The sequence below is a fragment of the Rhinolophus sinicus genome, linkage group LG02 (genome assembly GCF_036562045.2).
Source record: "Rhinolophus sinicus isolate RSC01 linkage group LG02, ASM3656204v1, whole genome shotgun sequence".
Classification (NCBI taxonomy): domain Eukaryota; kingdom Metazoa; phylum Chordata; class Mammalia; order Chiroptera; family Rhinolophidae; genus Rhinolophus; species Rhinolophus sinicus.
In genome coordinates, this window is record NC_133752.1 from 150,126,057 (window position 1) to 150,146,547 (window position 20,491).

The window sequence follows — 20,491 nt, forward strand, 5'->3', positions numbered from 1 at the left end:
GCATTACTGGGAGGACCTTATCCCAAAGGAAGAAAAAGGAGGCGGGAGCGTTTAAGGCCAAGGAGGCACTCAAGGCTCTTCCCATAGATTTACTCCTATCACGTATGCTGGAAGGCCAATTACAAACACCAACGCTCACAACCACATATACACGTGCACGCCTAGCCCCACAGAAGCAGAAGCGCATGCCTGTGGGTCCGCGCGCACCTATTTAGTTTTCTGTGCTATAGATGCCTCCCCATCCGCTCAGTCCAGCCCGGTGTCCTGTACCCCGGCACTAGAGAGGTTTACCAGGCCCGAGCCAGCCTTGCCTGGGATGGTGTTTCTCTATAAGGGGGAGGGGCGGTCCTTCCCCCCGGGCGGAAGCAGCCCGCGCCGGCGGGGCAGACTTAGCTCTTGTCCTGGGAACATCTGGAGGAGCTGGGAGGGGCGCGCATCCAGGAGAAACGTGGATTGGCTGCGCGGGAGGCAGAAGGCGGGATCAAGGCGAGGGGCGGGGCTCCGTGGCCCTTTAAAGCCTTGACATCGAGAGGCGGCCCCAGCACCCTCCCTTCTCTGCCCCTCGCCCCTGAGACGCGGCCATGGACCCGGCGGATCCAGCCTGCCCTGGCCCAGCTCAACACCTGATTTCGGTGAGTTCTGGGCCTACTTGGGATTTAAAGGGAGGCGAACGTTGCGGGGGGAGGGAGGGTTGTGTAAAGCCCCGGGCTGGGGGTGAGGAGTATGAAGGATAAGGCTCTCGTGGCAGCCTTGGGTCGGAGGGGGCGGCGCGGCTTCCTGCCGGGACCTCGCTACCTGCCCCTCCCTCCCGCCGCATTCTCCTGGGGTGGGGGGGTCCGGCTGCGACTCTGTCCACCCCCACTCCCTCCCGCCCCCCGCGCCATCCTCGCGCACACTCGGTGGCCCCGGAAGGGAAACTTTCGGGATCGGGGGATGTTCCGGGGGCCGGTCTCCCTCCCTCTTTGAAAGCACTGACCTTGCCCCAGCTGCGCACCCCACCCTACCCGCTTCCCATCGTCCGGGTGCAGTTTAGCGGTGCCGGGTTGTTGGGGTGGGGGAGGCTCTTCCCAAAGCGCAGGCGCGGAGACGAGCCCCGGGCTCCTCTTAGTACTCGTTGCAGTTCCCGTGGCCTGGGGCGGTAGGGCGTGGGGGAGCTGGGGGAGAGGCGGAGAGATCGGGGTCTACGAGAACGACCCTTCGTTGGCTTTGAAGGGCTGCGGATAGGAAGAGGGGAGCCCGGCAGGCGGAACACTAAAGAGGGGCTGAGGGAGGGAGAAGGGCTGGGTAAGGAGTGGGGCCAGGGAGCGGGGCCAGGGAGCGCCTGCAGAAAACACTTCTCTGGGTCCTGACTGCGGTGTCAGAAGAATGCAGAGAATTTATCTGTGCCCGACACTCCCCTGGCTTAGCTCGACTAGGGAAGCTGCTGTCCGAACCTCAGCCCCCATCTCCTTACCCTGGGCCCAGGATAAGGATACAGCCCTAGCGCTGTCCCAAGGGCACAGAGGGCCCTCACCTCCCGCAGGCCTAGTTTTCCAGGTGTCTCCGCGCTTATCCACTCAGCCTATCCAGCTGCTACTTCTCAAATGCTCACCTTCCTGTGAAGCCAGGGGTCTCTGGCTGACGGGTTCTCTGACTGTAAAGGCAATTCCCCTTATTCCCTCCCTACTCCTGCTCTCCCCCCTCCCCCACAGGTCCTCCTGCCTAAGCACACTTGTCTGCCAGAGAGAAGGGTTGGAAGAGATGCCTGGGACAGAGATGGTCCTAGGGAACAGTAAAGGCAGGGAGGCATCAATGTCTAAACATTCTGTGGTCAGTACTTTTGGGGAAAATGGACCAAGCCCAGTTGCTTTGTTGCAGACCCTCTCCTGCAACACATTATGCCAGCTGACTTTGAGAACCCTGGTCTGACAAGAAGGGAGACACAAAATTCTCCTCTCATATTGGTCCCCTGTCTCTAAGGACAACCTGGGTTATTGTACTTCCTACCTTAGAGAAACACATGTATTCCTTTCTGGGGAGATTCCCACATAGCACAAATTTGTTTTCAAAGTCTATGGTCGATGCATGAGGTGGCTTGGACCCTCCAGCTCCTTTCTTCAGCTCAGGCCTTTGGGAGCGAGTGAGAACCTGGAAAGGCAGGTGGCCTGAGCTGCAGGGAAGAATGCTCTTCCAGGATAGGCAGGTGGAATCCAATGTGTATGATGAGGCTGTTGTCAGAAACTCTGGTCCCCCAGCTTGCTGTGTGACCTTGGCCAAGACAGTTTGACTCTCTGGGGCTGTTTCCCCTATCTGTGAAATTCCCCTGTTGGACTAGAAAGCTCTGACATTCCCTTCCAATTTTGATATTGTGTGGTTTCACTGATGAGTGAATCTGGAGGGGAGAAAGGTCCTCTGGCAGGGTGGCTCAGTTTGGAGAGAGGTAGGTTTTGGGTGATGTAGTTCTAAATCCATGTTACTTGGGATTTGAACACAAGTGGGTTAAAGGGAGTAGATTCCCTTATCCTCCCTAAGAATAGCCATTGTCCTACTCATCCCTGGTGCCTTGAGGTGTGAACTCCTGCTGGCTGGGATTTGGCTCACTCTTGGAGGCCTCTAGGTTTCTGGTGAGACATCCTGGCGAGCCAGTCTTTGAGTTGAACCTTTGGGGAGGGGTTGAGAGAGGAGGAGTCAGCCAAAGGCCAGCAGGGTAAGCAGATTCCCTGGAGACAGTTTGCATCTCAGCTGTTGGGACTTGTTTTAGGATTTGAACCAGGGAGCACAGCACATTCATCCTCCCTCTTATGGGAAGAGGAAAAGGAGGACCCACTCCTGTTGTCCATTCTGCCTCCTGTCCCTACTCACCTCACCTCTCCAGCTCCCAGGCAAAGAGCTAAGGGATCTTCCCCTGCTGCCCTCAGCCAGCCCAGTCTGCCTCCCAGGCCCTGCCATGCCAGCCCAGCAGTTGCTGGGAGAGGCTGTCCCTACCCCACCTTTCCCAGCTTGCTGTCCGTGGAGGGGAGTGCTTTCTCAGGAATCAGCTCTCCAGGTTGGGACTTGCTCTATAGCCCAAGAGCCAAAGGCCTTCACATTCTCCTTGTTTGTTTTCATCCTTGGTCTCCCAGGTGCTGAGGGAGATGTTGAAGGAGACGTGGTTAGAGAGTGGTGGTTAGAGAGGCTATGGGGTCGGTGGGATGTGGGGCATATTCTCCTGCATTGCTCTTCCCTCTGCTAGCCCCTGGGCGCTGCTGCCCATGGGAATGAAGCTGCAACAAGAGGTATTTAAGTTAGACCCCAAGGAAACCTTCCTCACTGCTAGGAGCAGGGAAGGGAGAATGGAACAGAGAATGGAAGCTTCCAGGGAGGTCACTTTCCCAGAAAGTGGTTAATGGTGGAGTGCCTGTCAGAGTGAAGGATGCAGCTGTTGCTAGGCAGAAGCTGCTGTTCCCTTTTGGGGTGTGGCTCTGAGGCTGGCCAGCCAGAGGCCTCATTAGAGGCTGGAGGAGAAAGGACCCTTGTTTGGTAGCTGAAGTGGGGCCCCAGGCCCCATCAGCCCTTGGTCTCCAGAACTGCGTCTCTCAGAACAAATGCTGCTTCTCTCCCCGTTTGCCTTGACTCCTCCCCTAATTCACCACCACCACCACCTTCTGCTTTGACAGTCCTCACCTGAAGCTGGCAGGCTCCTCCAGTCCCAGTCTGGCTGTGCTAATGGACTGATTGGATTTTCTGTACTCAGAGTGTAGGATTTCTGATTGAGCATGCAAATTTATGTAAATCAATCTGGGATCTGCCACCACATCTAAACAACATAGTCGGAAGGAATCCTAGAGACAGTCTAGTCCAATGCCCTTGTGTTAAAAGTGGGGAAACTGAAGTCCAGAGGGGAAAGTGATTCATACGGTGATGAGTGTTAGGCAGGGCTCTCGACTTGGGTCAAGTGTTTTACATGGTGCCATTCTTCCTTAATTTGTCGTGCATGAGGAGGCCTGGCTGAATTTAAAACAGAGAGGGCAGTTTTGAACCCCTAGGAAGGGCACAGTATTATCTCAGGGACCTTCCAGGGGCACTGGTCAGCTCTCTAACATGGGGAAGTAAAATATCTTCAGATCCCGTAGAACAACCTTAGTACTTTTCCCCAGGCCTTGCCCCAGAGGATTGGAGGACCAGGCCGCTGGTGTCTGCCTGGCTTGACTCTTACAGTTTTCCCAGAGCTGAGGTTATATCTGTTCCCAGAATCTCTCACGTTACCAGGCACATGCAGATAGGTCTGCACAGGCAGTGCCTTTACCCTTCCATCCTCATTGAGTCTCCACTGCTTCCCTCCGTGGCCACCATGGGAAAAGATCTTTGGCCTTCTGTGACTCTTTGCCCGCCCTCCCCTGCCCTCTTGGAGGGCACAGGCCAGCTGGGCCTCCTCTGCAGGTTTCTGCAGCATGACCAGTCCTTGCTGTAAGAAGAATCTCATTATTTTAAGATCAGTGCCAAAGATGGAAGGGGGCTGCGGAGATGGGCTTGGGTTCTTGATCTGATCCACCCAGCCAGCTGCAAGATGCCTCCCGCTCTCACTTCATAGACTGTGTCTGTGGCATGGGGCTGTTTGGAGGGCTGAGCCCTCACTTACCTGTGATGTGTGTGCATGTTGCAGAAATGGCCGAGATGCTCAAAGCAGCGGTCGGCCTGCTTTGTATTTAGGGAGAGTAGGGTGTACGGGCTCCAGATCAGAGGCCCTGGCTCCCAGCCAGGACTACCACCAGGCACTGCTGCAGTTTGAGGAGGGGGCTTGGGACACACGTCTGGGGTCTTTCCTCACCTTCTCCCCAAACCCATATCTGGCTGACTCTGAAAGGAGTGCCCTGTTCTTCCTTATGCTCCCCAGACAGCAGATAAGGAGCCAGTGCTTTTGTTTCCTCACTGCCCATTGGCCCTGGCCCTGCATCCTTAGCTGTGTGAGGGGAGCCCTTCTCCCTGGCCTCAGTTTCCCAGCCTGTGCTGATGAATAACACATCATCATTGGGGTGTGGCACCTGCTCAATAATTACCGTTTTCCCAGCTCTGGGAGCTACACAGATGAAAGAGGGCTGGGGAAGCCAGGCTGTTATTAAGGTGAATTATCATTGCTGTTGTTACTGATTTTTTAAAATCCAGCAGCAGCCGCTGAGGAGAGCCCAGTCAGGGGAGCATTTTCATAAGGCTCCTTGAACCTTATGCTGCTCCTTGAACTCTGGGAATTCTCCAGTACACAATAAACTTTTTTTAATGTATAGATATTTTAAAAGGAGGCACAACCCCATTCTGGTGCTCATGCTGTGCTTGCAAGGCTTGGGTGGTGGGTGCTGCTTGGGACATTGGTCTGCAGTTCTCACTCCTGCAGAGCTTGACATTGTCTTTCCCTGAAGACCCTCCGGTGGGGGAATAATGAGGCTTTTCCTAGATAGGACTGTGAGTGCCCCGGGAACTGCTGGGGTGTGGCCCTAGGGTTCTCAGCAGCTGTAGTTCCCAGGGGCTGATTCATTTCACCCCCAGCTGGCTTCAAGTGGGGGCTATAATTGACCCTTCTGTGTGAGGATCTGTTGAGACACCCCCAGAACCTGCCCACAGCAGCCCCAGGCACATCCAGGAGTCACTTACCCCCCTGCCTCAAACTCTCATCTTGCCCAGTCTCCCACCTCTGCCTTTGCCCTTGGCCCGACCTTACCCCCACCGTCCCAAGGATCTAGAATGAACCCAGCTCTTACCCAGGTAGAAGGAACCCTGGCCAAGTTGGGAATAGTTTAGTGCTACCATCCCACACCACAGTCGAGGGGTGGAAGGGCCTCTCTCCTAGCCCAGGGAGACATTTCTGGGAAGAAAGGGAGTGGAGACACTGGCGTCCCTTGGCCAGAGTCTCCCACTCATCTGGCCAGACCTCCTCACCCCTCCCTTGTTCCAGGGATCTGGTCCCTGCTTCCTGATGGGGAAGTAAACGTTTTATATTATTTTTTCACTAGATTTTTTTTTTTTTACCTAGTCCAAAACCCAAAATGGTATATAAAGGCATACATTGAGAAATCTCGCTCCCACTTCCACAACCTTCTCCCTCTAAAAGTAATCACTTATTAGTTTCTCACATACCCCTCCAGAGTTTCTTTACCCAAAACAAATATACATGTGTATTTTCCCCCTTACCCAAAAGGTAGCGTATAGAGTACACTGTCTTCCTCTGTCACCTTACCTATTGACACCCAATATCCGGGTATCAGTTTCTGACCTTTCTGACCTTTACTACCACCCACCCGCGGGCCCCCAGTCAACCCCAGACTATGAACAGTGTTCATTTATCTTCATGTACTGAATTTCATTCAGATGCCAGGGTTAGGCCCAAAGCACCTCTGACGAATTTCCCAGCCATGGTCAGCACCTTCATTCAGCCAGCACTTACTACGTGCTAGGTGCCGTGCTAGATTCTGGAGGTGAAATGGTTATCAAAAAAGCCCACATTACTTAAATAATTCAACAGTTATGGAAGTACAGCTGTGATGAAACTATAAAGGAAGGACATGTACTATAAGAGCAAGGAATCAGAGGACCTGTCCCACCTTGGTCGGGGTTGGGGGTGTGGAGCAAGGCAGGAGTTCAGGGCCAGGACTGCAGATACAGCATTTTGTGACCTGGACAGGGGGGTTTCTCAACTTGACTGCAGCAGCTTCTCTTCCCCTCCCCCAGTCTGCGCCCCTTGGGTTTTATTGTGTCCAAGACAAGAAACCCCCTTCTCCGCCAGATGGCGTTGATCCTGCCTCCTCCCCACCTCCACCCCAGCCTTCTCTTTCCCCACCTCTCGCCTGCAGTCTCCTAAAGCTGGAGCCTTCCTTTCCACCCTAGGCTGAGGGGAAGTTAGGGGGTGTTTGCTTCTTACTTCCTCTGTAGACGGCACCTCACTTCCTGTCCCTGGTGCTAGCAGAAGGCTAAAGCTCTTGGATTTGCTGTCCCTCCCTCTCTACCACCTCCCCACACCCCCATACCCCTATACCCGCTTTCCTGGGAAGCCTGTGGGCCCTGTAGGAGGAAGGCCACATCAAAGCCCGTGGCTTCACCCCAAAGGCCCTGTGAAGCTCCTTACCCCATCCCCCTACTCCATGCAAGAAGACCTGTCTTTTCAGATGCAATTCCTTTCCAGACATGATTTCATCCTTTTCTTCTATGCCCTGCAGGAAGAGAGGAATCAGAGAGAGCTCACCCCATTTTACAGATAGGAAAACTGAGTCCTAGAGGGTTTCTAGGCTTCACCTAGGGTCATGCAGTATGGCTGAGCCAGAACCAGAATCTAGGAAGCCTGCTCCCATTTGTGGACATAAACAAGAGCAGAGCTCATTGGAGACTTGTGGGCAAACCAGAGCTTTTTTTTCCTCTCGGAGCAGAGCTAGCAGTCTTGGAGGTCACCTCTGGGCTCTGGCCAAATAGTGCCCCCTGAGTCAACACTGGAGCCGCCTGGCTGTGGAAGGCACTTGGCCAGCCAGAGCCTGTTGCCTTTGAAGAAAGATGCCAGGATATGAATCTTGAGGGAGTGAGCACTTGGGGGCTGAGCATGAGGGCTCAGGGACATATGCCCAGGTCAACTGGGTCTGCAGGTACAGCCTGAGAGCCAACAGGCTGTGCAGCCTCCCAGGCCCCTTTTTCTCTTGGATCTGAGAGCAGGTAGCTGGTGTTCCAGTAGTCCGCTCTGCTATTGCTTTCAGGGGCCTCTCGGCTTTGGGTCCTCCTGTGGGACCCACTTACGTCTCTGGTTACGCCCAGGATGTTGAAAAGATGCTGACTCCTATTCAATCGGGATAGGAGAGGAGTTGTAACTGGCACAGGCCAGGGGACCAGGAAACACTCACCTTCAGATGCCCTTTGATCCAGCTGCACTGATCTGCTTCCATATACACCCAGAGATTTCTGCCTCCTTGCTTCTGTTTATGTCCTTTCTTCTGCCTGGAATGACCCCCTTCCCCTTTCCCTGTATCTAAACCCTACCTATCTATAAAGGCTCAGTTCATTTGATGCCTTAAATTCTGAAAAACTCCTCCAGCTCTAGCTTAATATTTCTCTCCTGACTTTTAAAGTCCTGCAAGACTTCTCATGTGAAACTTCCTTCACAATACATCTGTTTACCTGCATGGCTTGTGTTCCTTAATGACTGAAAGCTCCAAGAAGTCTAAGAGCTGACCCGTCTCTGAGCTGCCCCCTAGCACCCAGCATATGCCTCAGCTCATACTGAGTGATCTGTCCAGAAATATCTGTAGAATGAATAAATTAGTCCCATTTGCCAGAGGGAGTCACTAAGGCCTAGGAATGGGTTGAGAGCTTGGAAAAGGTCATATCAATCTCAGGGACAAATCTGAAAATGTCCCTTGTTCACCTCTCAGAGCCTTTTGGGTGGAGTATAGTTGGGGGTCTTTGGGGGAACCTGATGAACCCATTGCACATTTTTAACCTGTCCATTTTTCCTGATATTTTTCTGTCTGGAATAAAAGATCCCCAGGTCCAGGGACTCTTTGACAGGAGCAGTGACAGGAGCAGGCAGAGAGTAGGGGGGAGTATAGAAATATAGGCACGGCCCCTCCTCAGGGAGCCCCCGTTCTAACAGCAAGTCTCCTGTTCCTCAGAGGGTAGTGCTAGAGAAGAGGACACGTTACAGTTTGAATACTGACCCTACAGGAGACACTTTAAGAAGAGAGATCAGTGTGGGCTGTGTCAGTCCAGGACAGCTTTTCCAAAGAGTTGCTCTGGGGCCGGACCAGGGCAGGCCTTCCAGGGTCGTGTTGAGGGCTTTGGTCTGTCCCCAACACAGGAGGAAAAGTGATTGCGGCAGGGAAAGTACAGAATAAGCCTGGAACGTCTTGTGGTGCCAGAAAGTAAGCAAATGTTAAAAGATACATACAATTTTTAAATGGAGGCATGTTGAAAGGACATAGGAGCCAACCTGAAAGACTTCTCAATGGCCAAAGCTGGAATTTAAGCAATGAAATATGTGATGATATTATTGGATTATAACCCAAAGAATAAAATAAATACCCATGAGTCCATACTAATATAAATATGCAATTAAGTACATAAAGAGGAGTGAAGGGACAGATCTTCCTTACGGAAAACTTCCAATTAGTAAGTGTACAAGGAAGAAGAGGAATCGAAAATTATCGTTAGAACACCATGGTGATTGTTGCAAGCAAGATCCACTGATGAATCCTAAAATTGGTGGATGAAAATTTAAGATGAAATGGTGTTTGCGTGGTCACAAATTATTGCACTCTAAAATATTAATATTTATTAATTACAAAAGGAAAAATAGTAACTTTATGGTGGAGAAACCCACTAATAGACACCACCTACCCAAGTCACCAAGATTAATGTTGTCAGTTATAAGCCATCTCAGCATCACATGGATGGATCCCCTGATATGGTGCACTGAGCAGAGCATATCACCTCTATGCTATTCTTTCCAAAAATTCATAACTTCAATCTACTCAGAGAAAACATCAAACAAACCCAAATTAGGGAACATTCTCCAAAAGACTGACCAGTTCCCTTCCAAAGGGTCAAGGTCATGAAAGACAAAAACTAGGAACTGTTGTGAATTGTAGGAGACTAAGGAGACATGGTGATTAAATGCCATGTGGGATCCTGGATTGAATCTTGGAAGAAAACATCAGTGGAAAAACCAATAAAACCCGAATAAAGTCTGTAGTTTTGTTCTTAAAAAATTTTTCTGCTAAAGAAAGATCTAGAACAGTGAGAACATACTGCTATGTTTATTTAAAAAGTAAAATACACACATGTACAAATAACGCACACAGAGAATTAGAGCCGGAAGATGGCTTAGGGGAGAGGAGGCGTGTAGTAGATAAGGGAAAAGTCATCCAGGAGGAAGTGGTCACTGTCAAGAAAATGAAAAGACCCACAGAATGGGGAGAAAATATTTCAAATCATATATGATAGTGATTCAGAATATAGAAAGAATTCTTACAACTCCATAATAAGAAGACACATAACCCAATTTAAAAATGGGCAAAGGATCTGAATAGACATTTCTCCAGGGGAAATATACAGATGACCAATAAGCACATGAAAAGATACTCAACATCGGGAAAATAGAAATCAAAACCATAATGAGATACCACTTCACCCTTACTAGAGTGACTAGAATGAGAAAATCAGACTAACAAGTGGTGAAGCTGTAGAGAAAGTGGAACCCTCATACACGGTTGGTGGGGCTGTAAGATGGTGTATCCACTTTGGAATACAGTTTGACAGTTCTCAAAAAGTTAAACCCAAAGTTACCATATGACCCAGTAATTCCACTCCTAGGTACACACCCAAGGGAAATGAAAACATACTTGTCCACACAAAAACTTGTACTCGAATGCTCCTAGCAGTATCACTGATAATAGCCAAAAAGTGGAAACAGCCCAAATTATCATCAACCCAGCTGATAAATGGATAAACAAATTGTAGCATATCCATGCAATGGATACCATTCGGTCATAAAAAGGAATGAAGTGAAAGAAGCCAGTCACAAAAGACCACCTATTTTATGATTCTGTTCATGTAAAATGTCCAGAATAGGGAGCTCTATAGAGACAGAAAGAAGGTTAGTGGTTGCCTGGGATTGGGGTGGGGGGGTGCTAACTAAAGGGTAATGAAAATATTCTAAAATCGACTGTGGTCATGATTGCGTATATCTGGGGATATACTACAAACTACTGGATTGTACAGTTTAAGTGGGTAAGTTGTACAGGATTTGAACTATGTCTCAAATCTTAAACACAAAAGTCTAGGAGGAAGTGGCCACCAGAGGCACTTGTGCCTGAGAAGGCAATGGGGACTGAAAAATGTTGGATTTAGCACTGTGGTAGTTACTGCTGAGGTTGGACCAGGTTGAGGAAGAAGTGAGGAGGGTGGCTTTTTTTTTTTTTTTTTTTTTTTTTTTGCAGTTTGGCTATGAAAGATAGAAGAGGACAGACTCTAGAGAAATGTCAAGGGAAAATTACTTTTAAGATGAAAGACACCCAAGAGGTTTTAATGGTGGATGGGAAAGAGCCCTTCATGGGATAGATACTGAAGACATAAATGGGGAGGGTCTGGGGCAGGGAGGACTGACCCTGCCTGGGAAGAGGGCAAGCCCCTCTGCTAGATCAGGCGTTGGTGAGGAGCTAGGGATTCCGATGGGGCTGGGAGGATGGTGGCAGGAGATTTGAGGGGTTTTCCCTCTGCTGGCTTTAATCCTTTGGGGAAATGAAGGGAGGTGATAAGCCAGAAGTTTGAGGGAGGAGAGGGTGTGAGGCAGTCATTTCAGAGAATGAGAGAGCAGCCTCGGTAGGAGTGCCAGGCAGGACTGGCCACCCGCCTGAGATGGCTTTCCTTTGGTGGGGAAGAGTGAGAAATAGTGTGAGCAAAAGCCTGGGGAACAGGAGTGCATGTCAAGTCTTGTCCTTTCCTACCCCGAGTTCTAGAGTCTGGAAAGAAGCAGTGACCTAGAATGCTCAAGTCAAGGAATCTTCTAGATTTCAGGGATCTTCTAGAACTGGACTGTTCGGCATATTAGCCACTAACTGCATGTGCCCATCAAAATTTTAAATTCAGTTCCTCAGTTGGAGCAGCCACATTTCAGGCGCTCAGCAGCCACGTGTGGTTTGTGGCTGTTTGGACAGCACAGAGTAAATATTTTCATCATCACAAAAAGTTCTACTGGACAACACTGTTCTAGAAAAGTGATTCTTAAACTATTTGGCCTGAGGACCCCTCTACACTCTTAAAAAACAAGAGCTTTGGTTTATATGGGTTTTATACCTATTAACATTTACTGTCATATAAATTAAAACTGGGAGTTTTAAACATTTATGTAATTCATTTAAGAAAAAGTAATAAACCCATTACGTGTTAACATAGTTTATGGAAAATAATTATATATTTTCCAAAACAAAATAGTGAAAAGAATGGCAGTGTTCTTCATTTTTGCAAAATCTGTCACGTCTGACTTAATAGAAGGCAGCTGGATTCTCATACCTGCTTCTGTATTCAATCTGTTGTAATAGCACGTATCACATAGTCTCTGGAAAATGCCACTGTATATTCATGAGAGATGAGAATGAAAAGGGCAAGGAATGTCTTAGTAGCATTATGAAAATAATTTTGACCCTGTGGACTCCTTGAAAGGGCCCCAGGGCCCCTGGACCACATTTTGAGAACCACTCCTCTAGAACAACCTCCACTTGGCATGAAAGAACTTGTTCCTGAGAGACTGAGTGATATGCCGAAAGTCACACAGCAAGTAAATTGCAGTGTTGGGACTAGACTCTAATTAAATCTCCTGCCTTCTGGTCTGAGGCTTTTTCCAATCCGTTGGCAGGGCTGGGATGGGCCCTGCTGGGCTTTTGGGAGTGGGGCCTAGGCTTCTTGGCTGCAGAGTCCCTGGTATGTGGCCCTATAAATAAACCCATTGTGTCTGTCAGAGCCCCTCTCCCCACCCGCAGCAGCTGCCTTTTTTTTGTTATTGGCTTACACTGTGGACGGAACATGAAGGATCAAGGGGAGGAGAGAGAAGTCTTTGGGCTCCTAAGATGACTGCTCTTCCTCCTCCCCTGCCTGCAAGGGCCGGCGACTGATTCTGCTGTCTGTCAATGCCCACAGCGTAGTGTGGAAGTTCTTGGAGTGCTGTGCAGAGAAGTGGGAGGGGGGATGCCGGGCGCCCCTTCCTCAGGAACACATGCCTCTCAGAGGGCTATTGTGTCTTGGGGCCAGTTGTCAGGACAGGGAAGGAAATTCTTGTCTGCGTTCTTTCCCTGAGGGGAGGAGACCAGTTGGAATTCTTAGGGCTAATAGATGCCCTGGGCCAGGGATTAAGGTGGCCACTTCCAGGCCAGCCGCGTCCTGGGGCGTCTGTCCTTAAATCCCTCCTCATACCCCACGGCAGCCCAGGGCTGATCTTAGCTGGGAAGGAGTGTTTGCTGTGGGTGCAGAGGTTGCTGTTTACAAGTGGACTCTTCTTGGGTGTGACAGGGATTCCAGAAAGCAGCTGGGGGACAAGGGGGAGCAGAGGGGAAAACGGTTGATGTTATGGATGATTTTGTCATTAAAGTCAGAGCTTCTCCATCCCTGCCTTCCCCCCAGCTGCTCAGCCCTCCCCCCCTCCTGGTCCCTGGCTTCTCTCCCTAGAGGACTGGGGGAACAGCTGGTAAGTGAGGGGCTCATCAGGGCCTGAAGGCCTTGGCGAAGGGCCGAGCTGAGGGAGCATGGAGGACAGGCCTCTTGCCACCTCTCTGGCCCCTTCCTCCCAGACCTGGACCCGAGTTCAGCCTGTGCCCTGGCAGGCGAGGGGGTGGGAGCTGCAGATCCTTTGATCTGGCTGCCAGAAAGACCAGAAAGTCAGATGTCTTTTGAGGTCCTGGAAGCCCCATCCCCTCCTGGTTTTAAAGGGGCAGGGGGTACGAGGGCCATACATAACCAACTAGGCTGAAGAGATAGTGGTCCCCAGATTTCACTCTCTGATTGGGCTGATCCAGCCACGTCCCCAGGTTACCCAGCGAACACCCCCCCCCCCCAAGCAGCTGTTCCCACTTCCCTGTTCCTGGCTACTTGCAAACTGCCCCCACCCCACCCCTCAAGGACGGCTAGAGCGGCTCTGCTCTTCCTTCTTTCTTTCCCTCCCTCCCCTCAGCACTGAGGTCACCTCCCTCTGAATCTGGCCTTTGTGGAAGGCGGTGCCCGTTGGCAGTTCTGGAGGGAAAAAGAAGGCACCAGGTCAAGTTAGAGCTCGCACGCTGTACAGCTTCACCCCTACCTAGTCTGGCTGGCATCAAGTGTTCTAGACCCAACATCCAAGGTGGATGGTAGGACCCCAAAGGAGTGTTTGAAACCAGGGCCATCCTGAAATACCCAGGCCAGGGTTTGCCCTGGCCCCAGCTCAGGCTGAACGCAGGAGCTGCTGAGTAGGAGTTGTGGGCCTGGGGGAAGCCGGAGGGTGCTCGGCCCCGGGGCAAGGGGCCCAAGTGACACCCAGCAGGGACAGGACAGCCACTGGGGAACTGACCTGGGTTGGGGTTTTTTCTCATGAGGTTTAGGCTCAAACCCCAGACTCTGAAGAGGCTAATTAGGCTCAGATTGGGAGCCAGAGGTAGTAGTAACTCTCTGGATCTTAATATTCCCCAGAGGAGTGTAGAGATGCAGGAAGTTTTCTTTTTGCCATAGAAATCTGGAACTCAAATTTTAGTTCGACTCATAGTGTGCACTCCTCCCCACTGCCAAGTTCAAATGCAAGCCTCTTCCCCGTGACTCTGCCTGCCCTCTGCTCATGGCCCTGTAGACACAGAGAAGGCCCCTTTTCCTGAGTCGGCCAGACCACCTCTGCCGAGGGCAGCAAACATCTCCCCAAAGTGGGGCTGAGTCATAGCCTGCCTCAGCTGACATTTCCGGGGCCTCTCCTAGGCCCAGCCAGGGATATGGAGACACGCATGGCAGAACTTGGAAGTCTTATCACTTCGAGGGTCTCCCCCAGGTCACAGTGGGGCTCAGGCCTCCCTGCACTGAGATCCACAGGGGCTCAGATTGGAGGGGGGCATAGTTGGGGCTCTGTGGGGTGTGCTGCGTCCTCGCCCTCCTCAACACATATACGAGTAAAACCACATGTACACAGCCCACAGCCAGCCCTCACATTCTGGGCTTGGCGCCTAACCTGGATGCTTTTTTCTTTTCATTTTCTTTTTTTAGGAAAAGATATCTCCTAAACCACCTTCACCCTTAGTTTGGTTTTGTTGCGTGAAGAACTCAAAGCTTTATCTTTATTTTTTCCTGGCCTCTGGACACTAGCCTATGCATCCCACTCCCTTCCTTCATCCTCCCAACTATTTTCCTCACACTCCCCAGCACTCCCTCCCCTGCCCCCCAACCCCTCTATTCTCTGGGGCTGTCCACTTGGGGAATAAATGGTGAGGGGATTGAGGGAAAGCTAGTGATCCATGGGGGCCGGCCTCTCCTGAAGCAGAGCAGCTTCTGACTGGAGCAAGTGGACGAGGGCCCAGAGCTGAGTGTTGTGGGTGGGGCGGGACTGGCCCAATGGTGGAGGTAACCTGAGGCCTTTTTTGGTTTTAACCCCTATTTGTGTATGTGGGAAGGAGGATATTTCCTAATTTTTTTTTTCATATTTTTCTAGGCCTATCCATTTCTAAGTATATCAACCATAATGTTAAGAGCAAAGTTATACCCAACATATTTTTATGATATTAAAATAGCAAAGGACTATAGATTGTGGTAGAGTATTAAAAATAAATACTACACAGTTTTTCCTTTTCTTCAAGTTTTCAGAAGCCCCTTGGCCACAGTTGTGCACGCACACACACTCACACTCAGGAAGATGCATTCTCCCCTTTTGCTGTTACGCTCTTTTCTTTCTAGGGTATCAGGCAGAGAAGAGTGAACATTGAGCTGGCCCTGTGGCTGGAGAATGGCTGGCAGGAAAGGGGTTGGAGAGCAGGAGCCCCCTGAGGGCAGGGTAGATTAGGCAGCACTCTCAGATCTTCAGGTGCCCCTACAGTGGGGACCCTTGGGTGGGGGGCCTGGGCCTCGGGAATGTAGCTGCAGGCTCCACGGCAAGATTTTGTACTGTGCCAGTATCAGGATGTGATAACAGGAAAAGCCTCCATTTACTGAGTTCGTTCAAGATACTCTACATACATTATCTCATTTCATCCTCCAACAACCCTTTGGACTAAGTAGTCTTATCCCCATTTTATAGATGAGGAAACAGATCTGGCAGAGTTAGGATTCTAACCTAGATCTGTTTAAGTGCAATGTTCCTGGAGGCCCAGGACGGTACAGAGCTTACAGAATATAAGGAGCTTACATCACAGCTTGTGTGTGTCCAGAGAGGCTGCACAGGGATGGGACGAAATCTAGGCCTGTCCAGTGTGCTTTGTGAATCAGCCATATAATTTGGGCGGCGTCCTTTACCTCTGCAGCCTGCTTCCTCTCCCAGGCTGGTGCCCCCCTTACAAGGTTGGTAGGAGAATCAGATGCAGTGGTGCATGAGAAAGTGCCAACACACAAGGTACTTTCAGTGTGAGTGCAGTTTCCTGTCCCTCAGTTTCCTCATCTCAAATATTAGGTGTTGATAATAGCATTGACCTCCCTTTGTTGCAATGAAGATTAAAGAAGACGTATGTTGTGGAAGGGCCATGTAGCAACCATGTGTTGCTGTTCATTTTCCATCTGCTATCTGAGTGATTCCTGGCTGAGAGCTGGGACCTTTGCACTGGCTCTTCCTCTGCCCAGAATGCTTTTTCCATCCCAGGATTTCATCCGGACTTCATTCAGGTCTCTGCTTAACTGTCACCCGTCAGTGCCTTCTCAGGACCCAGTATATGCTCCTTGGTTTCTCTGTGTATTGTCTGCCTCCCCCAATAGAATGGATGCTTCATAAAGGCAGGGCTTTCCCTGTGGCACAGCACCTGGCACACAGCAGAAGCACAGTAAACGTTTGTGGAATGCATGGCTGACATCATCTCCCTCTTCCTCCACAGGCAAGGTGACCATTCTGGCTGCTAGAGTGAGTGCGCCGGCCTGGTTGAGGGGGCATAGACAGGTGAGGGGCTCTGGGACCTGTGCATGCTGGTGGTGAGATGGGAGGAGGAAGGCTGGGGGTGGCGGAGGCCCCCTGTGTCTCACCGTGGAGGACAGAGAAAAGCACATTCAGATGCTTGGTTGATGAGCTACTGAGGGCCCCTCACTTCCTTGGTCCAAAAGCACTAAGCTCTTTTTATGGGGGCTTCAGTGGGGCAGGGAGACAAGTAATTGGTGGTGGACCAGGGATCTCCATCCTTTTACATGAGGAAAGGTTTCCCATCTACTGGAAAATTCCACAATATTTTGCAGAAGAAGGAAATGAGCACTTTCCTCTAGCAGAGAAATTGAAGCGCAGATGGAGGATGAAGCCTACTCAAGGATAGTCAGTGACCATGGCAACGGTGGGGTGGGGGGGGGCACATACGCAGTATACAGGTCAGAACCCTGGCTGAATTGTGTTCAGGCAGTGACAGACTAGTCTGTTTAGTAATCAATCTGTCTCTTGCACACCAGGTATAACAGCTGTAAGTGTGGGCCTGGGCAGTGAAGTGAATACAGCATCTTTGCCCTCACAGAGCTGTCAGTCTAGGAGAGACAGTTACAGAACCTGACTGAACTTTGATTGGGAGCCCTGAAGAATGAATAAAAAGGAGGGGGCCAAGTGGAAAGGGGGGAGGGCATCGAGACCCCTGCAGAGGACCTGTGTGTGCCAAGAGGCTGGTCTGCTGGTTCTGGTGGAAGCAGGGAGCCTTGGAGGCATGCAGGCTGCCTCCCAAGTCCCCAGGAAGATACAGTGTAGCAGTTGGAGGCCAGTCTCAGTGGAGAATTCAGGTTTCTCGGCTCCTGGCCAGTGTCTGTGTGACCTGCAATAGGGCGAGTGTAGTTATAGGCGTTTTTAAAACAGCGGTCTTTGTTCTTAAAATGGGAAGAGTGTCTGTGTCTTTCCCATGACCAGGAGTGTCTCAGCCTGACCCTGAGTTGTTACAATGTTACCTCTGAGAATACTGACAAGTTTGGTCTTTGTCCTCTTCCCCTGCTCCCCTCCTCCCTGGGCACCAGAGCAGCTGGGTCGTCTCGCACGTGTTCCCAGGGCCCGATGTCGGAGGCCATGGACCAGCCGCCGGGGAGTCCTGGAAACCTGAGGCCCGGAGAGGGTGGTGATGGCAGCATGGAGCCAGGCACCTGCCAGGAGCTCCTGCACCGATTGCGGGAGCTGGAGGTGGGGCGTGGAGCAGGGTGGGTGAGGGTGGCAGGACTGCCCTTTCCTCTGAGCTTCGTGTGGGTGGACCTTCCTCTCAGCCCCCTTCGCCAGGCTGGAGCAGAGATGAACATTTCTTAGTAGAGCTCCTCTGAGAAGCCCTCTCCTTGCTCTTAGCTTGCCAGGCTAAGTGCCAGCTCAGGGACAAGACGCGTGCACAGGGCAGGGCTGTCCTAACCCCTAAAGGTCTCCCTTTTTTACCTCTCTTCTCCCCCACTTCACCCCCACTCCACCAGCCTCTGCTGGCTTTAGGAAATGGGTGGTTACACAGGCCATAGGAAGAAGGGTTTGGATGACTTGGCATTCAGGAGGTGAGGGGCAAGGGCATGTACCCTTAAACTAAGGCCCTTCATCACATTCCGAAGACCCTGCCCTCCTCCCTCCGGCCTTCTCTGCCTTCTCCCCAGGGAAATAACGGTTACTGTTGGCACCTCCCACCTTAGGTCCTCCTGGCCAGCGTCTCCCCAGCTCCTCCAGGCTCACTGACTGAGGTTGGGTTTACAGAAAACCAGCCATCTGAGCTCTGTCTTCTTGATGCCCTTGGTCGGTCTCTGCGGGCCTCCCCATGGCAGAGTCCTGCCCAGCCGAGAGCTGGGCAGGGGTGTAGTTCATAGACTGCTTGTCTCTCCTTCCCCAGAAGGAATTTGCCCTGAGAGAAGAATGACCCCATAGCCTCCTTTCTACCCCCTTCCTCCCTGCTGCAGGCAGAGAACTCAGCACTTGCTCAGGCCAATGAAAACCAGCGGGAAACCTATGAGCGCTGTCTGGATGAGGTCTGTGGGGTCTGCAGTGGGGCTGATGTTGGGGTGCGGAGAGAGACATGGCCTGTCTGCTCCAGACAGAAGCTGGCTTAGCTGACGTTCTGCCTTGGGGCTTTCTGTCCCCAGGTTGCCAACCACGTGGTGCAGGCACTGCTGAACCAAAAGGTAAGTGGCCACAGGAGACATTCTGACCCCCAAGCCCAGCTGCTCTGGAACAGGCCCTGGGTACTGCAGGGGAGGTCCTTCCTGGGGACCTCAGAGCCTGCTCAGCGAAGCCTTTGCAGGGACTGGAGAAAGCGGCTTGGTGGAAATGTCCTATTGGCCCGATAATGCCCCACCTTCCCCACCTCAGACAGGGCTGTACTATTCTCCCTGGAGGCAGGGGTGGGCTAGGTAAGGCCAGATCTCCGAGTTATGGTAACTTTGATTTGGGCTTGAATCTTTCCCTTATTGTGGCGCTGGCTGCTTTCTCCAGGTTGTAATGACCCTGAAAAAAATGTTGATGTTGTGAGCATAAGGTGGCATCTAAATATTTACCCAAATACTATGGGTAACTTCTTGACATATGGTCCCCTCTAACCCCTAGGTGTTCTTCTGCCTTGTATGGGCCCTTTTTTGATGTATGGTTTCTAAGAGGCAGGGGCTTGGCACCAGAGATGGGGAAGATACCAACGCCAGTGGAACCTACTGTCTACCGGCGTGGTTAACTTGAGGGAATTTACTGTCCCCTGAAGCTGTGATAGCTACACACATAGGCGGTCTCAGCTCCCACATAGGGGGAGGTTGCAGGAGAAGGGCATGCCTGGGAGGGACACTGTACTCATCCCGCCCCCTCACTGCTTGCCATCATCTTCTTCTCTCCCCCTGCCTCCTGGGCGGTGGCAGGACCTTCGGGAAGAGTGCATCAAGCTGAAGAAGAGGGTGTTTGACCTGGAACAGCAGAACCAGATGCTGAGCGCCCTGTTTCAGCAGAAACTGCAGCTCACGACAGGCTCCCTCCCTCAGGTGGGCACCACCAGTGTCCTTCCCTCATCCTATCGCATCTGCCTGCCTCCCCCCGCCCCCGCCCCATCACCACCCTCTTTTTTCCCCCAAACACGTAGAGAAGCAGGCTGTCAGCCGTTCCCCTCCATTCTGGGGTCTGTCCATCCAGAGAAGGCCCTCCTATCCTGATAGATCTGGGCCTTAGATGGAGTGAAAACTCCCTGAATCCCCTCAAGCTGGGCCGTCCCCCACCTTGCAGGTATACCCCACCCAGCAGGATGGCGTCCCTTGTTGACAGAGAAGGTTCTTGCTTGTTCTCGCCCTGTGTGGGGAGATGGGTGGAGGCTGAAAATGAAATTATTTCATACTCCCCAGGGACCCCTTTGGCCACTGCAGTGCCTCTTCTTGGCCAGGGGCAGGGGTGGGACCGGGTGGAAGGCACCCCGTGCTTGGTGTCACAGAGAGGTCAGCAAAGGCACTTGACCAGATTACTCTGTGTGTGCGCAAACTTCGTGTGTTTACCCACTGACTCAGGCGTGGCTGCCGACCCTGGTCCCTGCTTCTAGCCCTGACACCTGCCTTACCTGGGAGAAGCAGGGGGCTACCAAGGTGTCACTCGGGGTCACTCTTGTCAGAAAGCCTCAAGGATGGGGTGAGATGTGGGGGTGGGAGGATCTGGAGCAGCTCTAGGTACCAGAGGTGAACAGCAGGTGCTGAGGTCGGCCGGCACACCTCTCACCCCACCCCTGAGCTTGACAAGAAGAGAAGTACCTTCTGTGTATGTGTGTCTGTCTGTCTGTCTGTCTGTCTGTCTGAGGTGAACCAGGCAGCTCTTGGCCCCCAGACCCTGAGCAGGAGGCCCTCAGCTCCCTGGGAAGCCTGACCCCTGGCAGAGGAGGATGTCATCACCATGACATTTCTGGAGCCCCCAGCCCTGAGT

The 20,491-nt window shown here is 51.7% G+C and overlaps 1 protein-coding gene across 4 annotated transcripts in view; it reads left to right on the plus strand.

Moving 5' to 3' along the window:
• The first annotated feature begins 377 nt into the window (after nucleotides 1-377).
• The window catches only part of NCKAP5L (NCK associated protein 5 like), a 29,375-nt gene continuing 9,261 nt past the window's right edge, over nucleotides 378-20,491 (plus strand). The window contains exons 1-6 of one of the 4 annotated variants that reach the window (XM_019724625.2): nucleotides 378-632; nucleotides 16,506-16,567; nucleotides 17,639-17,767; nucleotides 18,511-18,579; nucleotides 18,694-18,732; nucleotides 19,453-19,572. In XM_019724625.2, coding sequence (XP_019580184.2) covers nucleotides 17,645-17,767; nucleotides 18,511-18,579; nucleotides 18,694-18,732; nucleotides 19,453-19,572 — 351 coding nt within the window. In that variant the 5' untranslated portion in view covers nucleotides 378-632; nucleotides 16,506-16,567; nucleotides 17,639-17,644. Of the gene's footprint in view, nucleotides 633-16,505; nucleotides 16,568-17,607; nucleotides 17,768-18,510; nucleotides 18,580-18,693; nucleotides 18,733-19,452; nucleotides 19,573-20,491 lie in introns of all 4 variants that reach the window. The other 3 variants (XM_019724623.2, XM_019724624.2, XM_074325715.1) reach the window with 3 other exon arrangements.